The following is a 19,278-nucleotide window of genomic DNA, read 5'->3' as shown; positions in this document are numbered from 1 at the left end:
GGCTGATTCACTCCCTAAAATTCGTTTTACCAAGACAGAATGTTTTAAATCATGATCGTATATTTTGAATGCAATTATTCCACATATAATAACACTACAGTCACATATTAAATCCCCACACTGTGACACTTAATATCTCCACGTGTTTGCTCCAGACTGCATTTCTCTTTTTTCCTGCCATGTGCCAATTGCAAACACATCACTTACTTGGTGATCACTGTCACCTGGAGGTCTGTTTCCACAATTCCATCTTCCCATTAGACAGCAGCTTCTGATTATCTTCTTCAGATGTATTCCTTTCCCTTTTTCACAAATTGATACCATTTATCTTCTGCCTATGCTTTTCTCCTTTTAGGGTTTAATCTATTCTATGATGTTATTATAAAATTGAATTGATTTACTTCCTTGTTTGTAGTAAATCCTTCACTTTCTAAATTCTTTTTCTTTTTAGAGGAATACTTGTAAAAGGTGGTAGTCTGACTGTCCTAAAACATAAATTCTCTAGCTAAACTGAGGTTATGAACAATATAGAAAGAACTGTAAACTCCCACACATTGCTGGGTTAATAGACTTCAAGTTTGATCTGAAAGGGCTTTTTCTAGGCATGGTTTGTATTGGTGAATTTGAAAAGCAGCTCTTCTGCAACTACACAGATTTTTTTTTTTTTCTTGTAAAAATGCAATTTGGGGGCACAATGCTAGTTTATGTTAGGTTCCTCTTTAAGGATAAGTTATAATCTAGTTCTAAGTGAAGTAATTTGGGTACCAGTAACCATTAATTGCAGTAGCATGTTATATCACGTTTGCTGTGCTACTGAGGTAAGTTTTGGCTCTTTGAACTGAGCTTTTTGCCTCTGTACTGAATTTACAAATACCAAATCTAGATTAAAGTTGATTTTTCTTCATCTGTTTTTCAAGCGTGCAGTTTGTCAGCCCTGGAACTATTTGCAATATGAATGCTAATCCATTGCAAATTAGACTTCCAAGTCACTGATGTTTATCTAGACATTAAAAATTTTACTACATTTAGCTTACTGAAGGATTGTATAAAATCTTTTGCTTCTATGATGTGAGGCAGACACATTCATCTTCTTATTCACTGTGATTCTAAAGAGGCTTTGAGGGAAAAAAAATAAATGATATGAAGCCTTTCCTAGGGTGGAAAAACTCAAATAGCAATATTTAATTGCTTTTATTTTTCCCTGTTAATTTTATTTTGTTTCCTATTTTCACCTGCTCCACAACTGTTACATTTTAATTGCTTTATTTTCAAGAACTACACTGACAATATAAGGTATGTTCACATTAGACCTTTTGGTACAGGATAGTAAAGCATAAGGCCAGCTTTAGGCTTGTATAGTGTAAACATTTAAGCAATGGAAGTAGTCAGTTCAACATAAGTTAATTCATCCTGCTTCTTGGCAGTGATAAGTCAAGAAAAAGAAGGGACTTCAGAGAGAAGGACAAGATATAGGAGAGAAATGAAGGATAAACTGCAAGCACTGAGCACAAGAAATTGGAATTCAATACACAATTTCCAATTTCTCTAACTTGTTTACGAACTATTTAGAGAAAGTTTCTGTTATCTCTTGAATTTGCAGAATTCTCAGGGTTCTGCAGTTTGGATAATGAAAACCAGTTAACACACAGAATTTCTTGTAGACTGTTTAGTCACCATCAAACATCAGTATTAAACATTATAAAGTTTCATTTTTAATGCTTTTTAAAAATGCTATGCAGGTTATGTCGCCATGTTTTTGCAGAGTGTAGTTTTGGAACAATTTATTAGAGTGTACAACATGTAGCTGAAGCAGCATTTGGAATTGATTTTCAGCTCCCTGTTGAGCTCAGAATTGTTCCGTAGTTGCATTGTTTTGTTTATTTGGGTTGGTTAATCATTTTCCTTTTCTACCCTGGCACCCACTGTAACAAATTGTTTGTAAGACGTCTGGAACCATTTGTAGGCATAGCAGGGCAGTTTGGGTTACAAAGTAGTGCAGAAGTAATCTTACTTCAACTAAGGCACAAAGTGCATTAAATTAATTATTTGTATTCAATTTAGAGACAACAGAGAAAAAGTTAGCTAATCATCCAATAAATTCAGTGTTGCTTGGCATTCTTATTTTCCTTTCAAGGGAGAAAGTATTAAAATTGGCTTGCAAATTTGCTAAAAGGTAATCTGCTGTTATCAAGTGGAGCTTGATAAGAAGGATGTTGGCTTGGTGTAGTTGTAGGCAGTTCCATTTCTTGTGTCATCAAATTCTTTCTCAGGTAATAATACATTTTCCATATTATTTTACTTGATTATTTTATTTGCATACAGAACAAGATTTATGAAGGTTTATACCTGTGGCAAAAACTGCTGAGTGGGAATGACTGTACATGACAGTTCTCATGCAGTGTTTAGTCAGTGTAAACTGTGTTTTCCCAAAGCCTAGAAAATACATCCTTAGAACAGCTAAATATGTAATCAGCTACAGAAGGTGAAATTTTCTGAAAGAAAGCAGATCCCAGAGGTCTGTATATCAGGAGATTTGTAAGGGTTTTCAGTTTGACTCAGCAGGGTAAACCCCTGCAGAGATGCTTTTCTCTTGTATATATATCAAGTGCTTCAGGAATACAGCACACTACATACCCTGCAGTAATAAATATTGATCCTGTGATTCCTCTGACAGAGGATTGCTATATTTCTGAGATATGTGCTCACTGCATAATATGTCCACATTGATTTCAGCGTAGACTGGAATTGTGTCAGTAAAATGGATCTGCATAATTGCAGTAGGCATGTCAAGGATACGTAATGTTAGGATATTCCACCCAACTGTACATTGCCAGTGTCTGCCCAAATAGTAAAAAGGACACCTCCAAGGAAACCAGTAAGTGCATTGACATAGCTCATCCTATTGAAATCTGTGGGATAATTTGTATAAGTAAAGATTACAGCATGGAGTAAGGACAGGATAAGGACAGAATATCAGTATTCTGCAGTGAGGATTTTTCTCTTTGTGTACACTGTCTTCCTGTTCTCCTATTTTAACCATCCATCTCTGCTAGTTGAATGGCCTGAGAGAAGAACCCTGTTACAGCTGACTTCTTTTGCTAAACCATTTTTATGGAAGGAAAAGTGTGCCAAAGTTTCTTTTCCCACCCAAGCATATGAGATTATAATTTAGCAATTATTCATGCAAGCCACGCAGAGTCTTTTACTTCTTCTGTCTTAGCTGTCATGGACTTACAGATTCAGTCACATTGCCATAGTTACCGTGCTGATGGGGCTCCATTGTATACTCTGACAGTGAAATCCCAGTTTTCCTGAAGTCAGTGGCAAACTCATCCTTCATTTCCTTCAGTAGGTTCCTGCATTTTATCCCAATTTACTAATTGGAACTTGAAATACTTCAATGACTGGTTTTAACTTTGGTTGAGGTAATACCTTCAGCTGGACAATAAAATATTGAATGTTGAAACAAACTTTGATTCTTATGCATATGGTCTTTCTGTTACTCATCTAGCACTTTACATTAAAAAATTTAGGTATCTGGTTGACCTATGGGTTTATTCACATAGTTGGTTATAGTAGTATGTAGTTGTATGTGGTATGCCCACAGTTAAATTACACACTATTTTTCCAGTCTCTCTCTAAATGACTGACACTTTTTAAGAAAATAGAAGTTCATATATATATATCTATACATACATATAAAAACACAGTTATTTTATATGGAAGAAAAACAACCAGTGGTTAAAGTTCTGTTCAAGCAAATTCTCAAATTATCATAAAAAGGAAATAATTCAATAATTTTTTCTTTGATTGTCAAGAAGCCTTTGGCATTGGAATTATTTCAATTTGTTTGGGATGCAGGAAATCCAGAAGTTGGATATTACAGAAAATAATGTATACTTTATTCGGAGGCAATACCAAGGAGGTCTCTGTACAACAGTTTTGGAGAGCAAAAGACACAAAAACTATACAGACAGATCTTTCAATAAATATGAAGTGTGGCTACAGGATTGCAAGTTGGTGGCTAGTTATGATGGATATTTAATCTTCCCCTATGTTTAAAATACTTAGCAGAATGCATGTTCTCATAGATAGCTTAGAAGGGCTTCTCTCAAATCAGTTGGATGCTTGATTCAGTAACTTGTAGACTTTTTATTTATTTATTTATTTATTACTTCCAAGGATTAAGCCAGCATGAGATTAAACTAAATTATTCTGAGCTGCACCAAGTAATTAATTCCAAGTCATAGATCTCAGAGCCATTTGCAGATACTCACTTTCTCTGAGAAATGTGGGCAGAGTGCTACTGAAGAATGGTATAAATTCCTTTTTCTTATCGGTTGTAACCCTTATTCTGCTGAGCTTTATTGGAATGAGTAAAGAGGAAGAGTAGTATTTTAAAGTATCAGTAATGAATTCCTACAATAACGTGAGATATTTTTCGTCTACTAATTTGTTTATAATGATGTATGGTATAAAATTTTTTGAAGACTTTTGTTGGAAAGGCAATATCTAACATGAGGTGATGGGGATGAAGGAAGATCTGTTTACTACTGAGCTGTCTACTTCATTTTCAGAAATCTTTTATTTCGATTTCTTTGTAAGTGTTCTTTTGTTTTATGGCCAGACTCCAGCAGATGTACTTGGCACCTGTGGAGCACACATTGATTCTTCACTGATTTTAGAGTTTGCTAGTGGTTGCTTTTGTGCAAGTAATATCTTCCTGTTGCCTTCATCCACATTGTGAACATAGGTTTTGACTTTTGTAATGAGAATGTGTTGAATTGTCATAAACCTATCTGATTACAAGAAAAACTTTTGAATAATACAGTGCAGAGATTACGAGAGAGTTGGGAGTATCAGACCTTTTGCTGGAGTGTGTGTTAATGGTATGAACACAAGTAGTGATTTTGCCTGAGCATACCAGACACAGGCAATGACATCCGTAGCTCCTGAAAACACCTATATGTCTGTGGAAATAAAGAACAACTACTACATAGGGAACACATGCTTTACAGCGGCTTCTGGTACAAACTGATAAATTGAATAAAGCAAAGATGCATTTTTGCATGCATTTTCACTTCTTAAAGTGATGTTGTCTGGAAATAATCATAACATGAAAAGCTAATGGGTTAACAGGTAAAGACAGCAAGAAATGTTTTTGCTTTGAAATTCTTAGCTCCTGTACCACAACAATAAGTACCTTTTAAAAAACTAAAGCAACTGGTTCCCCAGGAGTTTCTGCATGAACATGGATACATTGATAAGTTCTGCTTTAAAAGATGATGTGATCATAAGACAGCCCTGGAGATGTGCTTTTTGTGGGTGTGATACTGTTCTGTGTGTTTCAACACCTTCCAGCTTATATCAGTAATGACTTAGGCAGTTTTTGTGTTGGTGGAAATACCTTATGGTATGCTTCTCTTTGAATAGCTTTTGAGACATTGCTCTGTAGACAGTAAATTTGACTGTGACAAGTTGGCACTGATGGGGGCTTAAGATGTTTCACTAGAAAGCCTGAAAACAAAACTTCCCTCTAAACTCCTGTGCTCTATTATGACTGTCCCCCACTTCACTGCTTGCAAGTGAACGATGGACGGAAAAAATACAGAGCTGCAGTCCCACATGTTTAAGGTCCCAAAAGACTTTGAAATTTAGAAGCAGTATTTTTTAAAAAGATCAAGAATAACAAAAGCTACTGTAACTAACGAGACTGCAAAACTGTGACTCAAGCAACAGTTCATTTGAGAAGCAGTTGTGTACATACAGGGAAAAAAGCAGATTCTAGATGGGATGCTGGAGGTCATTTCATTTCACCTCCTTTTAGAGAAACAGGGGATGACCTACATTTTTTGATTTAGTTCTTATCTTCCTTTCCCACACTTGGACTAATGATAAGCTGTGTTTCTTTTCAAACTGCATTTTAAACATGCTTTGTTGTTGTTTTTGTTGTTTTGGTTGTTGTTTGTTTTTTTCTATGTGATTTGCTGATTGCTTTTGTTCTGTAAACTTTTTATGTATCTTCCCTTGTCCTTATTTTGGAGATAATTGCTTTTATTTTTATTTAGTCTTTGAAAGGGTAGGAAGTGTAAATTAGGAATACTTTACTAAGCCAAGCTTTGCACAGCTAGTCTGGAAAAAAAATTTGTAAGGCAATGTTAGCATGCAGTCCGAGTATGTTTCTTCTAATGAAAATGCATGCTTTGCCTCAGGGACATTTGAGCACAATCCTTTTCATACAAATGCTACAGAATCTGAATTTCTACTATGTCTCACAAACCCACGATACTTCACAGAATTGAATGATATAGTAACAATATGCAAATATGTAAATGATGAGAAAGAAACAGCAAAAAAGCAGTAATTCCACAAGCAATGGAACTTATGAATACTGGGTTCCAAGAATTTCTGTTGTGGTTTCTCAGATGTCTTACAAGTTGCAACCTCTGATCAAAGCTTTTTCTGCAGCTGTGATGTTCATAGCATCTCTCTATCATATGAATTTGTTGACTACATATAAATTCAATTTCAGCAATGTTCTGTGTAGGAAACAAGTAGGGTCTTGTTCTTCTGTCCATCCACCAGTTTCCATTAAATTCACTTTAACTTCATAAGCATGATTACGCTGTTCTGTAAAATTCACTTTAAAATTGGTTAGGGGGTTCATAACTGCTCTTGAGAGATGTAAGGACAGACAGGTGAACACCAGAAACTGATTGCATTAAAAGCAAAATAAAGATATTCAGACATGAAGGTTGCATAAGCCTGATTTCAAGGAAGGAAAGTAACAGTTTTATCAGGTAAGGTTTATGACGAACTCCTACATGGGCAATTTTTTGCCAAAGCACGAGAGCTACCTAGGTCAGGTATGAAGCACAGTTTCCTAAGTAAATAAACACATGCAAATATAAATGTAAATAAAACTTGTGTGCTGTATTTTTGAAGCAAATAAGGATAAAATACACCAAAGAGGACGTGTTTAGTGAGGTAGTCTGAATTAAATGCATATTGAAAACAAGGAAAATAACTGGCTTCTAAATTCAACAAATGTCCAGAAACTTGAACTCAAGACATGAGACTGTATGGGAGAGAACAGTCAATGAAATTTTACACTGAAAAGAGTTGGCAATTGTGAAGTCTGCAAAAAAAAGATGATTCTGATAGTTAAACAGATTTTAATTATAAGGTACAGATCTTGTGTAAGAAGTGTAACAGTGTAAGAAATGAATCTGAGCATGTGGAGAATAAGAAAATATAGTAATTTCAAGAATCATATTGAAAGCATAGTAATTACTTCTCTTGCCAACAAAAAACTCCATGCCTTAGGTTTTTACATAGGAAGGAGACAATGCTAAGCAGGAATAGGGAAATAAAGTATGAATATGCAGGAGGTATTAAAGGTGTTAAATGTAAATATGCCATGAAATGGAGTTAACTAATAAGAGAGGAGCTGAGAGATTAATCATGTAGGATTCCATATAAAAGAAACTTGTGGAATAGAGATCTCAGCAGCTGCCAAAAAAGCTAGGCTTGGGGTTCAGCTAAGGAAAACACAAACAGCAAATGTAAAAACATCTATAAAATAAGAGAAGGAAGGAAGAATACTTGTGAAAGGTTGGTCTGATGCAAAGGAAAAAGCAGCTTCTGTTCAAGAGCAGAGCAAAATCCCAACTAAACCACCACCAATTTTGATGCACAAAGAGGAAAGTCAAAACACCTTTTTTGTGGAATTCGGCAGAAAAATGAAAGGATAAAATTAAATGTGGTTGAATTTCTGTTTTGTGATAGGGTTTTTGGGTTTTGTTTTGTTTTTTAGGGGAAAAAAGTGTAGATTTACTGTTTAAATTCAATCCACTGTTTCTGTTTACCATTATCATCTGCTGTATACGTTCTGTTGAAGTAGAGTGAGGTGTCAGGATGTAAAGACACCCAGTAATTCAACCTCAAAGGAAAGCATTGTTACTCATTCGGTATATTTTTTGATACAGCTTGAAGATGATCTGTTTTGAATAAAATTCAGCTAAACATGCTACTGGGCACTGCTACAGGGCACTGTCAAAGACTGTATTTAGGTTTATAACACAAGAAAGTACATTTGTATATATTTATACACAATTATATGCCACAGAGACAAAAGCACACAAAAAATACATAAACTAAATTAAAGATATTTTTTAATATACTTTCAAAGATCTGTGTGAATGTAAACGTTTGGGAAACTTGTTCAGCAGAAGTCATTGTAGGCACTAGCATTTTGACCTTGTAAATAAAAATATGCAGGATTATATCACATTCACTTAAAATGTAACATTTTTTAAAAATTGTAGAAATTAAGTTAATGTTTGTTAACCTGGCACAGGAGATGCTATAAATTTCCTAGCAGATTTATGCACAAGGCATATTATATACAACACCATACTGTTTAATTTCACTGTTTAATAAAAGGCTACCAGTTAAAAATGTTTATAGCCAAACAATGAATCTGTTGCCATGTAACCGTAATGGATGGAAATTATAAGTAAATCACCAGTTTACACGTATGCAAGCAATATTTTCTATATATTATTCATAGCGTTTGTATGGTTAACAATTCTAATAAAGTATCAAATCCCATTAAAATCTTTGAACATTGTGAAAATAAGACAAAAAAAAAAGTCTGTACGCATAAGGCACAAAATACCCTTGTGCATATACAACTCTTACGGACTTCCACAGTTCTGCATTCACCTATGGCTTCATGTTCACAACGTATAAGTAGTGTTGTGCATAGTTGCTATGAAAATAATTATATCCTTATAACTCTTTGGACATCTTTATTAATGTTTCACTGTGTTCTGATGATCCTTATTTTGACACAGATTTTAAGCTGCTATTGTCTATATAGATTAATAAATTCATATAGATTATGAATTAACATGGCAGGTTAATTGAAAATATTTTGTAAGATGCCTCTCTATGGGCATCTTTCATTCATTTTGCTGATAGAGATACTGTTTATTATTATTATTATTATTTTTGTACAGATCATTAGAATAAATAACACAGTACTGTACCGTGTTACTAATACCTCTTTTTTGGTATTATTCTGTGCTTAAGTGCCAAATGTCGATGCTATTTGTTTCTTCCTGTTTTTGAGTACTGAAGTGCTACAAATGTGAACTGCCCAGCTGATGTCCTGACTCACTGTAACTCAAGTAAATAATATACTGGTGTGGAGCAAAACATTTTCCAACATAAAACTGAAAAAAAAATAACAACAACGACATGCAAAATGTAGTGGTACATGGAATATATCCACCATACAAATAGAAGTTGAAAGACAAATGGCAGGAGAGAAAATATACACAGACAGATTCCATTTTGTTATCTTCTAAAAAATGCCATAGTGATTAATTCTAGGTCACGATCAGGAAGAATTTTGTTTTGTACCAGTTACAGATACTGGACAGTTCCTGCTTAATTCAGAAGAGCAAACCACCTGTGTAGTTCAAGTCATTTTTTTGGTGTTATAATCACATCAACATAATTTTCAAAGACAGAATTACCATCCAGTAGATCTCAGTTCGTAGAGCATCATCACAGTTATAGTCCATCAACCGTTTCAGTCACCTCTAGAGTTAGGTACAAGTGTGCACACTTCTGAATTGATGATGGAACGCTCACTGGACTTCCTGTTGAAATAGCTTTATTGTGACTTTTTTTTTCCTGTTTGATTCTGAAATTGTGTCAGAGTCCTTAATTTTCAGTTTATGCTGTCTTTATGGCTGCTTCGGTCTGTATTGTGATTATTTAGTTCTTGATTTTTCCACTGAATGCTTGTTCCATTCATGGGCAGTGAAGTCACCAAGCTTTTTGATTGGGAGCAGCAACAGCAAAGACATGACTGGAAATATTAAAAATAAATAAATAAATAAATAAAGGTTAGCACAAATCTATCAACTCTATGCAGATTGCCAACAATATTTTTAATTCAGAAATGAACAGAGAATTCTAGCTGAAGGGAGTGATAGCTGCACTTGGGCCAATTTCAATTTCTTATCCTAGAATGCAAGCAGTTCTTGCTATTGATCATCACAAAGGCAGCAAATTAGGCCTGGCCTGTGGCTCTTATTTAAGAAAAACTTTCACAGTATCAAATGGAAAATTTGTTTGACTAAGGTAAATGAGTTCAGAACTGACAGAATTCAGTAAACATTGTAAGAGCTGGGTTGTTTTTCACCCCTTTCTCACTGCACTTCAAGCTTAGGGATCAGCATGCTACTTAACATGTAAGAGAAAAAAAGAGACTTAGGTCTCTTCTCACATCTTGGAAGAAGGCAAAATTGTCTAGTAAAAGGGATGGTGTATATGCTGAGTTGTGTCATTTTTCACATTTAAGAACAGAAGGTAATTCATGGTTTTACTGTGTTCTTCGCAGGCTGTGATGTTCTGTTGTCTCTTCTGAAAGGAGGAGAAATGGCTCTTCAGCTTTCCTCCCCTCCTTTTGCAGAAACTAATGCCTCATTCTATGAAGATCGAATCTCTACTTTAGCAGAAAGAGGGATAGGGCCTCAGAGGACCAATGGCAATAACAGCAGTAGATCCATTCCATGGACTTAATAAGCAGGGGGTGTGGAAGAGAGGTACGGACAGACTGACGATACATGTACTGTTTGTCCGTGGGCAGATACATAAAATATCTACAGAGGTAGGGTGAGAAACTCTACTATAAAATGAAGAGATTGCCTGACGTAATCATCTTGATACCAGAAAGGAAAAGGGAAGCTATAAATGCAAAGCCATGAAGGATTACATAATAGCTGAAAATTATTTAATTAGAACTGTTGGATGTGGTTGTATTTGGAGGGGCAAATGGAATGAATGAACTAATGATTTGAGGAGTACACTGGTAGTACCCCTGTTCCTGTTACTTTGCCCTTTTACTTGAGGACAGGTCGAGGCATAGTGTCTTCTCCACAGTTCCCAAATGAAGTAAGGGACCACCAGAAGTAAAGCTGACTTCTTATTTCTCATGTGGAAATACTCCCTTAAAATAGTTTCTGTTTCATCAGGCTACAGAAAAACAGGTATTCCGTATTTTAATCACTTACTACTTTTTTTTTTTCAGTAGGTTGCATCACCTGTTTGCAGCCTTGCAGCCTGAAAGTTTTGTGGTACTGTTCTGTCTTCTGTTTTTTTTGTTTGTTTGTTTGTTTTTCAGATAAAGCTATTTCGGTCTTCCTTTTCCATCTTGCCACTTTAACACTATTTGTTCTCATTTTCTTTCTGCCTGTATAGCCTTTGTTAGGTGAATGAGGACTTACAGAAGCACAGTGCAACAAGGAAGATATTTTAACATTAAAATATGTTTTCATACATAGGAACTAGAAAAATGCAGGTAAAAGCCGTAATGCTTATTCAGTTGCCAAAGTCAACTCAGATGCCTGCTTTGGTATTGAAGACTGAAAATTTTTGTCAGAATGGGATTGTTGAACTGCTGGCAGATTTTGTGTCCTATGTATATGTCCTTTATCTTCATCCAGAGTGGTGAATACATTATCAACCAATTTCATGCACATGTCATGTGCTGATAAGTAGTACTTAGAAGAATGTGTCTCTCTCAGCGATAGTTTACATGTGAGGACTATGTCAAACTTATTTACCTGTTTAGCATTTCAGACAAAGTGGATAGTTTTCACTTTCAATTTGGTATGTGTGCTATGTGACCTGTTAGCTGGTAAACTAGGCAACTTATAATCATTCATTCCTTTGCATGCCTCTCCTCCCAGCTCAAAAAAAATAGATAACTAAGTGGTTTAATACTGTTCATCAACTGGACATTATATATTATCAAGATCTTACCTGAAAGCAGTTTTTGAACTTCTTGCTCACAAAATACAGAGCTATTGGGTTTATACAAGAGTTCATGGTTGCCAGGTTGATGCTGATATAATCCAATGGCAGCAAGAAACTAAGCAACAAAAAAGAAAGCAAAACTTTTAAACTCTTCATATAATGTAGAAGCATCAGTGCTATTTGTAGTTACAGTCTCTCCTGTCAAAGAAACTAATTCTCATCTCTCTTGCTCAATGTAATCTTTTGCCCTGCTATGTCAATAACAACCTCTCTCTCAGAAGTTCACAAAACCCAGAGGAAAGTGGTTACAATGGCAATGGACAACATGTTGTAATTATGCTACCCCATTAAAACTGATCCCCCTGAAAACAGTTATAGTTGAAAAATAATAAAATGACATATTTGCTCTTCTAACACCACATGCATCACGTTGCATGCACAATGACATTTCTCACACAATCTCCCAAGTATGTGATATTATATTTTTTCAGTATAAACAACTGATTGATATAGAAAATGGAGTACCTGAGCAGTTCACATCTGCCGGGGTCTCTTTCATTGTATACCATTTTCTTCAAAATTCGGCTCAAATGAAGAGGGAACCAGCAAAGAGCAAAAATCACTACTAAACAGAAAACTGTCTTTGCAACTTCTCGACGCTGGAAAAAGAAGTAAAAATAACTATGACTGAGTGCATGTTTCGTATTGGTAGTTGATTGTACTGGAGTGATGTTGGCAGCAAAGTTGAGTAATCTAGATAACGCATGCAAGGATTCCCAAAGAGCAGCTTCCAGACCATCTGATGTCCCTGAACTTTTTTTTTTTTTTGGACTTGCACACTGGTCATTGCCAGGACATCATAGTTGTTAGCCAAGCAACAACCACTGCTGGACATCCCTGAACCTTCCCAGCCCTTCTTATTCCTCTATACTGGATGAGTTTTCTAGCAGTCCCTCAGATAAGCCTCTTTCTTTAGAAATATACATACTCTGCGAGGAAATTTTTTCATGTATGAGGGGAACTGAGATCACACCTGTTTGATAAACCACTTTCACCTAATCCTTGACATAGGGCAATTTGTAAATCCAAAGCACCTAAATCATTTGGCAATAGCAGATCCATTGAACCACATACCTGGGTCATGTACCACATTGAGTACTTGAACCACATTGAACCATGTACCACAGTCGGGATGCCAAATTGTGATGTATTATTTTATATTCAGTATGCCTCCCATTACATAAAGGGATACTGCACAAAGTATTATTTTTTCTATGTTATCCTTGCTATGTAATCTTGATGTTTTTAAGTAGTCATTCTTTGAGCAACATTTTAGAAATGTCTGTGTTACGGTTTAATCTTATAATGCTTAGTAGTTAGGAAGTAATTTAAATTTAATGGACATTTGACACGACTCTGGAGATTTACAGAAGTTTTGTAGGATTTTGGACAATGTATAACAGTGTGTTTGGTAGGCATGTATTTGATAAAGAGAAATGTAGGTAGAGGTAAGAATAACACTTCTGGATCTGCCACCTTCACATAACAATAGCAAGGATTTCAAGGCCCTCGTTAAAAAGCTTAGAGTGAAATGTGTGATTAGAATAAGTCTTGGTAGGTGTTGAATATGACTATTGCTGTTTCTTTTTTCTTATAATAGCTTTTATCAAAATAGAAGGATCATAACTAGAAATTAATGTGGACAGGGCTGTAGGAGGGAAGGAAGAAAGGCAAAATGTGATCATTAAAAGGAGAAGCATTTGTAAATTGTGGCATAAACTCATCCTCCAGCAGCTAGTCCATGCAGCTTGCTGGCACGGCACATCAGGATGGGAAGGCTGGGAGGGATGATTCCCCTGCACATACCATTCCAGTTCTGATGGGTGGAGTAGCCTGTGTGTGGCCCTAGGGACAGGCTGTGCTACTGGCCTTGGGGCCTGTTGAGGGAACAAAGTGGAAGGTTTGTGCATGAGGGGAGGATCCTCTGGTCTGCCTTGCTCTGAAGTGTGTCAGCAGAGGAGGAATCTCTGAGAGAACTCACTCAGCTGCAGAGGACTGGTTTAGGGATTCACATTTGTGAATATGGAATTTGAAAGAAAGAGTGGAATTTGAGGGGCTGACGTTAACATTATAGCCTGTTGTCTGACTAACTGCAGAGAAAAAGCTACAGATTGTTTTTAAAATTTCAGTTAGGAAGGAAACATCAGACAGCGCTGCAAAAAACATCAAAGTGAGATCTGACAGTTCTGTGAGTGACTTTATGATCATTTGTTTGTACTAGTCTCCTATTGCTCTTTTCAAAGCAGGAAAGCTACAGGAGTGGTAGCTGCAGCAGTGCAATAAGCCTGAAACAAATCTTACCTTTTCTAAACCAAGTTATTCTACAATGGCATTTTATATGAACCTAAAGATACATATCAAAGTGTATCAAAGGAGGGGGTATGTATGGAGTGAATAAAAAGTCAAGATTTATTTTTTTTTTCAAATCTTTGTAGTTAAATTTCAAAGCATTTAGCCAGTAGTAATTTAAGGTTAAAGAACAGGGGAGCACAGCCATCACACTTAAGAATAGAAAGAAAGAAAACCATTAGTTTCTTGAGTGTGCTGTCTTCAATGTCTCCTTATACTATGATATAGTCTTACGTTGCAGGTTTGACTGAATACCTTATCAAAAATAACCTATATCCTCAAGTCCTACATCTGTAATTTAATGTATTCAGATATACTTTGAAACATTTCTATGCTAAGCCAAAGACAGAAGAACAGTATTTTCAAACATTGCTGTCCCTAATATTTACCTGCTTAAGGTGTTCACTGAGAGCGATTCTCAAGTTGCTGTTCCTTCTGTTTAACATTTCACAAGTCATTAGCGTATAAAAGATGGCAGTACATGCCAGTGGCATGCAGAAATAGAAACCAAACAGCCACCAATCCTTTGCATCTTTGTAAAACTGTGGATAAGAGAAAGAAAAGAGAAGGTATTTTCATACAATTCAATGGAAAGTACCACAGCAAGGTATGGGAAATGGAAGGTGTGACAGTTCGTATTCTGGTATCTGTCTATTGGCAAACAGTTCCAAATTACGTAAACTTCCTTATAATTTGCATCTATTTTGGACCAACATCAAAATGGGAACTGTGGCAGTGTAAACCTTAATTTTACCTTACTAACAACCTGACTTTACCCTTGCTGCAATCTGTCCTGGGTTGGAATTGATTTCCTTTGGTTGTGTTTTCTGAACATTTACACTTACTCAAGAAAACTGGAGTTTAGCTTCCGTGAAAAGAACATGCCAAAATGTAGACACTGTCAGTATGAGACAACAAATCTCACTAAAAGCCTGTCTCAGGAAATGCCATTTACCTCTGTGGCTTCTGCCCCAATTCCAAAAAAGGAAAATTCAAAATGTCTTGTAAGTTTAATCACCTTTTGTTATCAGTGAGAAGATTGGTAGTTGGTTTGCTTATGTGCAGGGCAGATAGGGGCCACTTCATAAGTGTTTGTCTGATATATGCAATGCTTAGGGCTGGTGGCTTCCAGCAGTACGGTTACTTTTAACTCTTTGCCTGCATTTCATGCTATTTGACTTCTGTGACAGGACATTGAGGGAATTATAGAGTAGCAGTGCGTTGCTGTGTAGTTTTAAATATAAGTTGTAGTTCAAGTTGTAGTTTAATACATTTATGTATTATGGGAAATACTACATTTGACAAAACATTTAAAATTCTTCTTTTTTTTTTTTTTTTTTTTTTTTAGATGGTTATATTTTCAGACTGGAGAAAATATTAAATCTTAGTTTTTAAACTTCATGCTAAGCCAAAACCGTGTACTGAAATATGACATTTTAAAGACTTCCTGTCTCTACATTGTTAGTCACTGAGATGGATATGTATAATAGGGAACCTTCTTTCTCATAATCTTTTCCCTAGCTTGTTTATTCCTAGCGGATGTGCTCTAGTAACATCACAGTTCCCACACCAAATGTCAAAATGCTAATAACTGAGGATTATTAGGGATCCTGTCTGAAGAAGTCAAACTCTTGACATCTTGTTTACATTTAAAGCTGAACAGTTCTAAACTTTAAAAGATAAAGGAAACAAATGCAATTTAATAGACTGTATTTAATAACATTCATTTTTAATCTGCTTTACTTACACTAGGGAGTTGATTTACTGAGAAAAAGGGAATGTTTTTGATTTTTCTTCCTCCATCCCAACAGAGTTAGCTGCTTACAGAGCTTGCTAATTTAGAGTATGCTACTGGTATCTAGGCCACAACCCCACCCCACAGGACATCTTGAACTGTGTTCTTTAGCTTGTTTCCTCCTCCTCATTTTAGCTTCATCCCTGGGTGAGGAGGGGATAGAGTCAGCTGCATAGTTGCTCTCTCCTTTGGGGCCGAATTCCCCCTCCCCTCACTCCCCTCAGAACCTGAGCTTCTGCCAGCAGAAAACCAGAAAACAAAACGCCTCATATTTTAAGAGTTTGTACTGAGGGGAAATCTAATTACCACTGCTCCTGCAGAGAAAAGTATTACAAGTACATGGAGCAATTATCTTTTCTGTGGCAAATTCCTCTGGGTCAGACTAGAAGCACATTGGTTGGGCAGCACAGCGAAATGTATACTGTGTGAATCCATGCTACATTTGCAAGGCAAACTTTCTCTCCTAGCAGGCTACCACCTTTCGTGAGCGTTGCATGGCAGTCAAGAACACACCCGTAGTCCTGTGTCACAACCCTGACTGATGACCTGGCTTCGTGAAAATACAAAACCTACACAAAAATGTCTGTAAATGATTAATTATGGAATCTGGCTTTCTCAAAGCTTGCATCAAAGCACATGACTGGGTTGATTTAAGAGAAGTAGACATTCTTTTGTTTGTCTTGAAAGCCCACATGGAACTGGTTTTCTACAGGAAATGTGCATTTTAAACAAGTTTTCTAGTGCGCTCAGCCTCTAGGGAATCATGGTCTAGCATGAACCTTTCAAGTCTTTCAAAGACAACTTTAAAATTGAATAAATTCCCCTATTAAAAATAAAAGTTAATCATAAGTACTTCCCACAGTTTAGTAATCACTTATTGTGATGTTTGTGGTAGTGAATATTATAGTTAAGGTTAAAATGGTATTTCCATTTTAATCTCATATTTGTACTCCCTTGTGATGCATTGAAACACAACATTTTTTTTTGACTGATGTGTCCAACACTTATTCTCAGTTTGGACCTAAATGTTGATTTATTTCACTGAAAATCAAATTGGCATGGTGAAATTTGGAGCTGTTGAATTATTCTGAGCAAATAAACAATACTAATTTCTGCTAGTAAACAAAATGAACCAAGCTGTTCTCTTGACTACATTAAAAACAGAACGATAATCATTAAAGTTAACATGCCTGTGGAAGACCTGAACTGTAGTGTTTTTGAGAAGCATGATGAGAAAAGCATTCTTTTTCTCAGGGAGAGAGGAAGTGAAGATTGTCCAGGCACATCTGTGGAGAAAAACAGCCACTACAAAATGGAAAGGCCTACATTTACTGCAGTGTGCATTTCATAAATCATTTTCTTTAAACCCTAGCGTCTACGGCCATATTGCCTGTAGAGTTTAGAAACAGAGATACCATAAATCCTGGGCAATTCCACTCCCTCTTCACCCACATTAATTATTTCCGTTAGGGTAGTGCTTTTGTTTTCTCTTGCTCTTGTCTCTGACTCTTTCTGCCATCCCTGCAGTCTAACCCAACCAAAATTGGAGATATTCCACTGAAAAACACAATTCATACATACTTTTTATTTTCTAAATTTCCTAACTTCATTTGCCTCACCCTTCTCAATTCTAACCCAGGCCATGTGGGATCCCAAGCTTGGGATCTAACTCAAGATCAGACATTCAAAAACAGAGAAGCTTACACTCTGTTATTAAAAAAATCTTGGTCAGAAAAAGACCCAGAATCCCTGGGTGGATTTTCCCTCAAGACTGAAGACCTTGCATTATCTGCATCCTCAGAGACAAAACAGAATGAAACATTTTTTTAATTTATTTTATTTTTTGATGATGATGATTATTAATTGGTGAATGGTTACTGGCCCTTTTTTGGGTTCACAAAGAAAACAGTAATATATCACTTTCCCATTTTCGCAATGGAAAGCCAAGAAAATAATCACCATCCCTCTATGGAGTAAAGATATGTTAACTCTGTAGTGACTACTCACCTGACTTGCTTTGAACAATCTAATGTGGGTATTTGCCACTGTTAAGGTATAGTAGCACAGAGGACAAGTGCTATGAAGCGTGCCAAAGAAGTCTGGTTTGTACTCGGGCACATCTCTTGCTCTTGAGTTGCTATGTCTTGATGACAGCTAACAGTGCCTAAGCTACCTAAGTTACAGATGTGAGTCTGTCAGATTTGTAGCCATGATTTCTAATAAACAAAGGGATTATCCTCTGATTTTGTAACTGCATTTCGAATAGGAAAAACTATGTTAGAGCATGGCCCCACCCTATTATTTATCTGCCAAAGGACCTGGCTACTGCACACAAACCGATGACTCATCACGGTAAAACACGTTTTCTGACAGTTACAAGCTTCAGGGTGTTATACCTAGAAACACAATACTTCCCAAGGCTCTGGCTACACTGACATCTCTTGGCTGTACTTTAGTTGGGCCCAAATTGCAAATTTCTGTATTAAGAATCCTCAGTAGGGAATAAATGGAAACGTAAAGTCACATTTAGGATCTCTAGATGAAAGCAGAGGCTGGTAACTGTGCATGAAGGATCTTTTTTGCATCAATACACATTAGAATACTATTTGCACTTTAATGGATAAATAAAGCATATTATAATCCAGTATCTTAAGTGTCTAAGTTATATGATGTGGATTCCAAAAAGAGAAGAAAGGATGTTACTTACCAACATAAAATTATTTGTAGGATTGAGCATGCAGGTAACGTAACTTTCATCCTTGTATTTGAAATGTACCACAGTAAAACCAATGGCTTCTGGAATAGCCAGTATAAAAGACAGAAGCCAAATGGAGAAAATTTCAATAGCAGTGATCATAGGGATTCCAATGCCCTGAACACGGCTCCAGGAGGCAACTGCTCTATACCTGAAAGAGAAAGGCATTAGTGTCCAATCTTCCAACTTCTTCCTTAAATTCAAACATCTTGCTCCAGTTTTATATATGAAGGAAAATCCCAAAGCTGACACCTTAGACTCATGTTGCTTGTTTTTCCTGCCTGTTCCAGGGGCTTTGCCAGCTGTCAAGCCACCTAAGACACAGCAGTGCACATCAAGGGGTGATCATCTAGATCAGATGATATAACAGCAAAAGAAAAATCTTTCTAACACAATAGCCATTCTAACAGATCTGACACAGCTACCTCAGCTATAACTGCAGTGCTATCTGAAGTGGAGTTGTCAGCTGGCATGCAATGAAATA

At 36.2% G+C, this 19,278-nt stretch overlaps 1 protein-coding gene across 1 annotated transcript in view; it reads right to left on the bottom strand.

The window, feature by feature from the left end:
- Positions 1-8,157: 8,157 nt before the first annotated feature.
- Positions 8,158-19,278, bottom strand: part of EDNRA (endothelin receptor type A) — a 34,172-nt gene continuing 23,051 nt past the window's right edge. Inside the window, exons 4-8 of the mRNA XM_068680909.1 lie at positions 18,747-18,945; positions 14,634-14,786; positions 12,361-12,494; positions 11,842-11,950; positions 8,158-9,883 (exon numbers count right to left, since the gene is read on the bottom strand). Coding sequence (XP_068537010.1) covers positions 9,743-9,883; positions 11,842-11,950; positions 12,361-12,494; positions 14,634-14,786; positions 18,747-18,945 — 736 coding nt within the window. The 3' untranslated portion in view covers positions 8,158-9,742. The remainder of the gene's footprint in view (positions 9,884-11,841; positions 11,951-12,360; positions 12,495-14,633; positions 14,787-18,746; positions 18,946-19,278) is intronic.

The sequence above is a fragment of the Anas acuta genome, chromosome 4 (genome assembly GCF_963932015.1).
Source record: "Anas acuta chromosome 4, bAnaAcu1.1, whole genome shotgun sequence".
In the NCBI taxonomy this organism is placed as follows: domain Eukaryota; kingdom Metazoa; phylum Chordata; class Aves; order Anseriformes; family Anatidae; genus Anas; species Anas acuta.
This window is presented reverse-complemented; position numbering and strand designations above follow the sequence as displayed.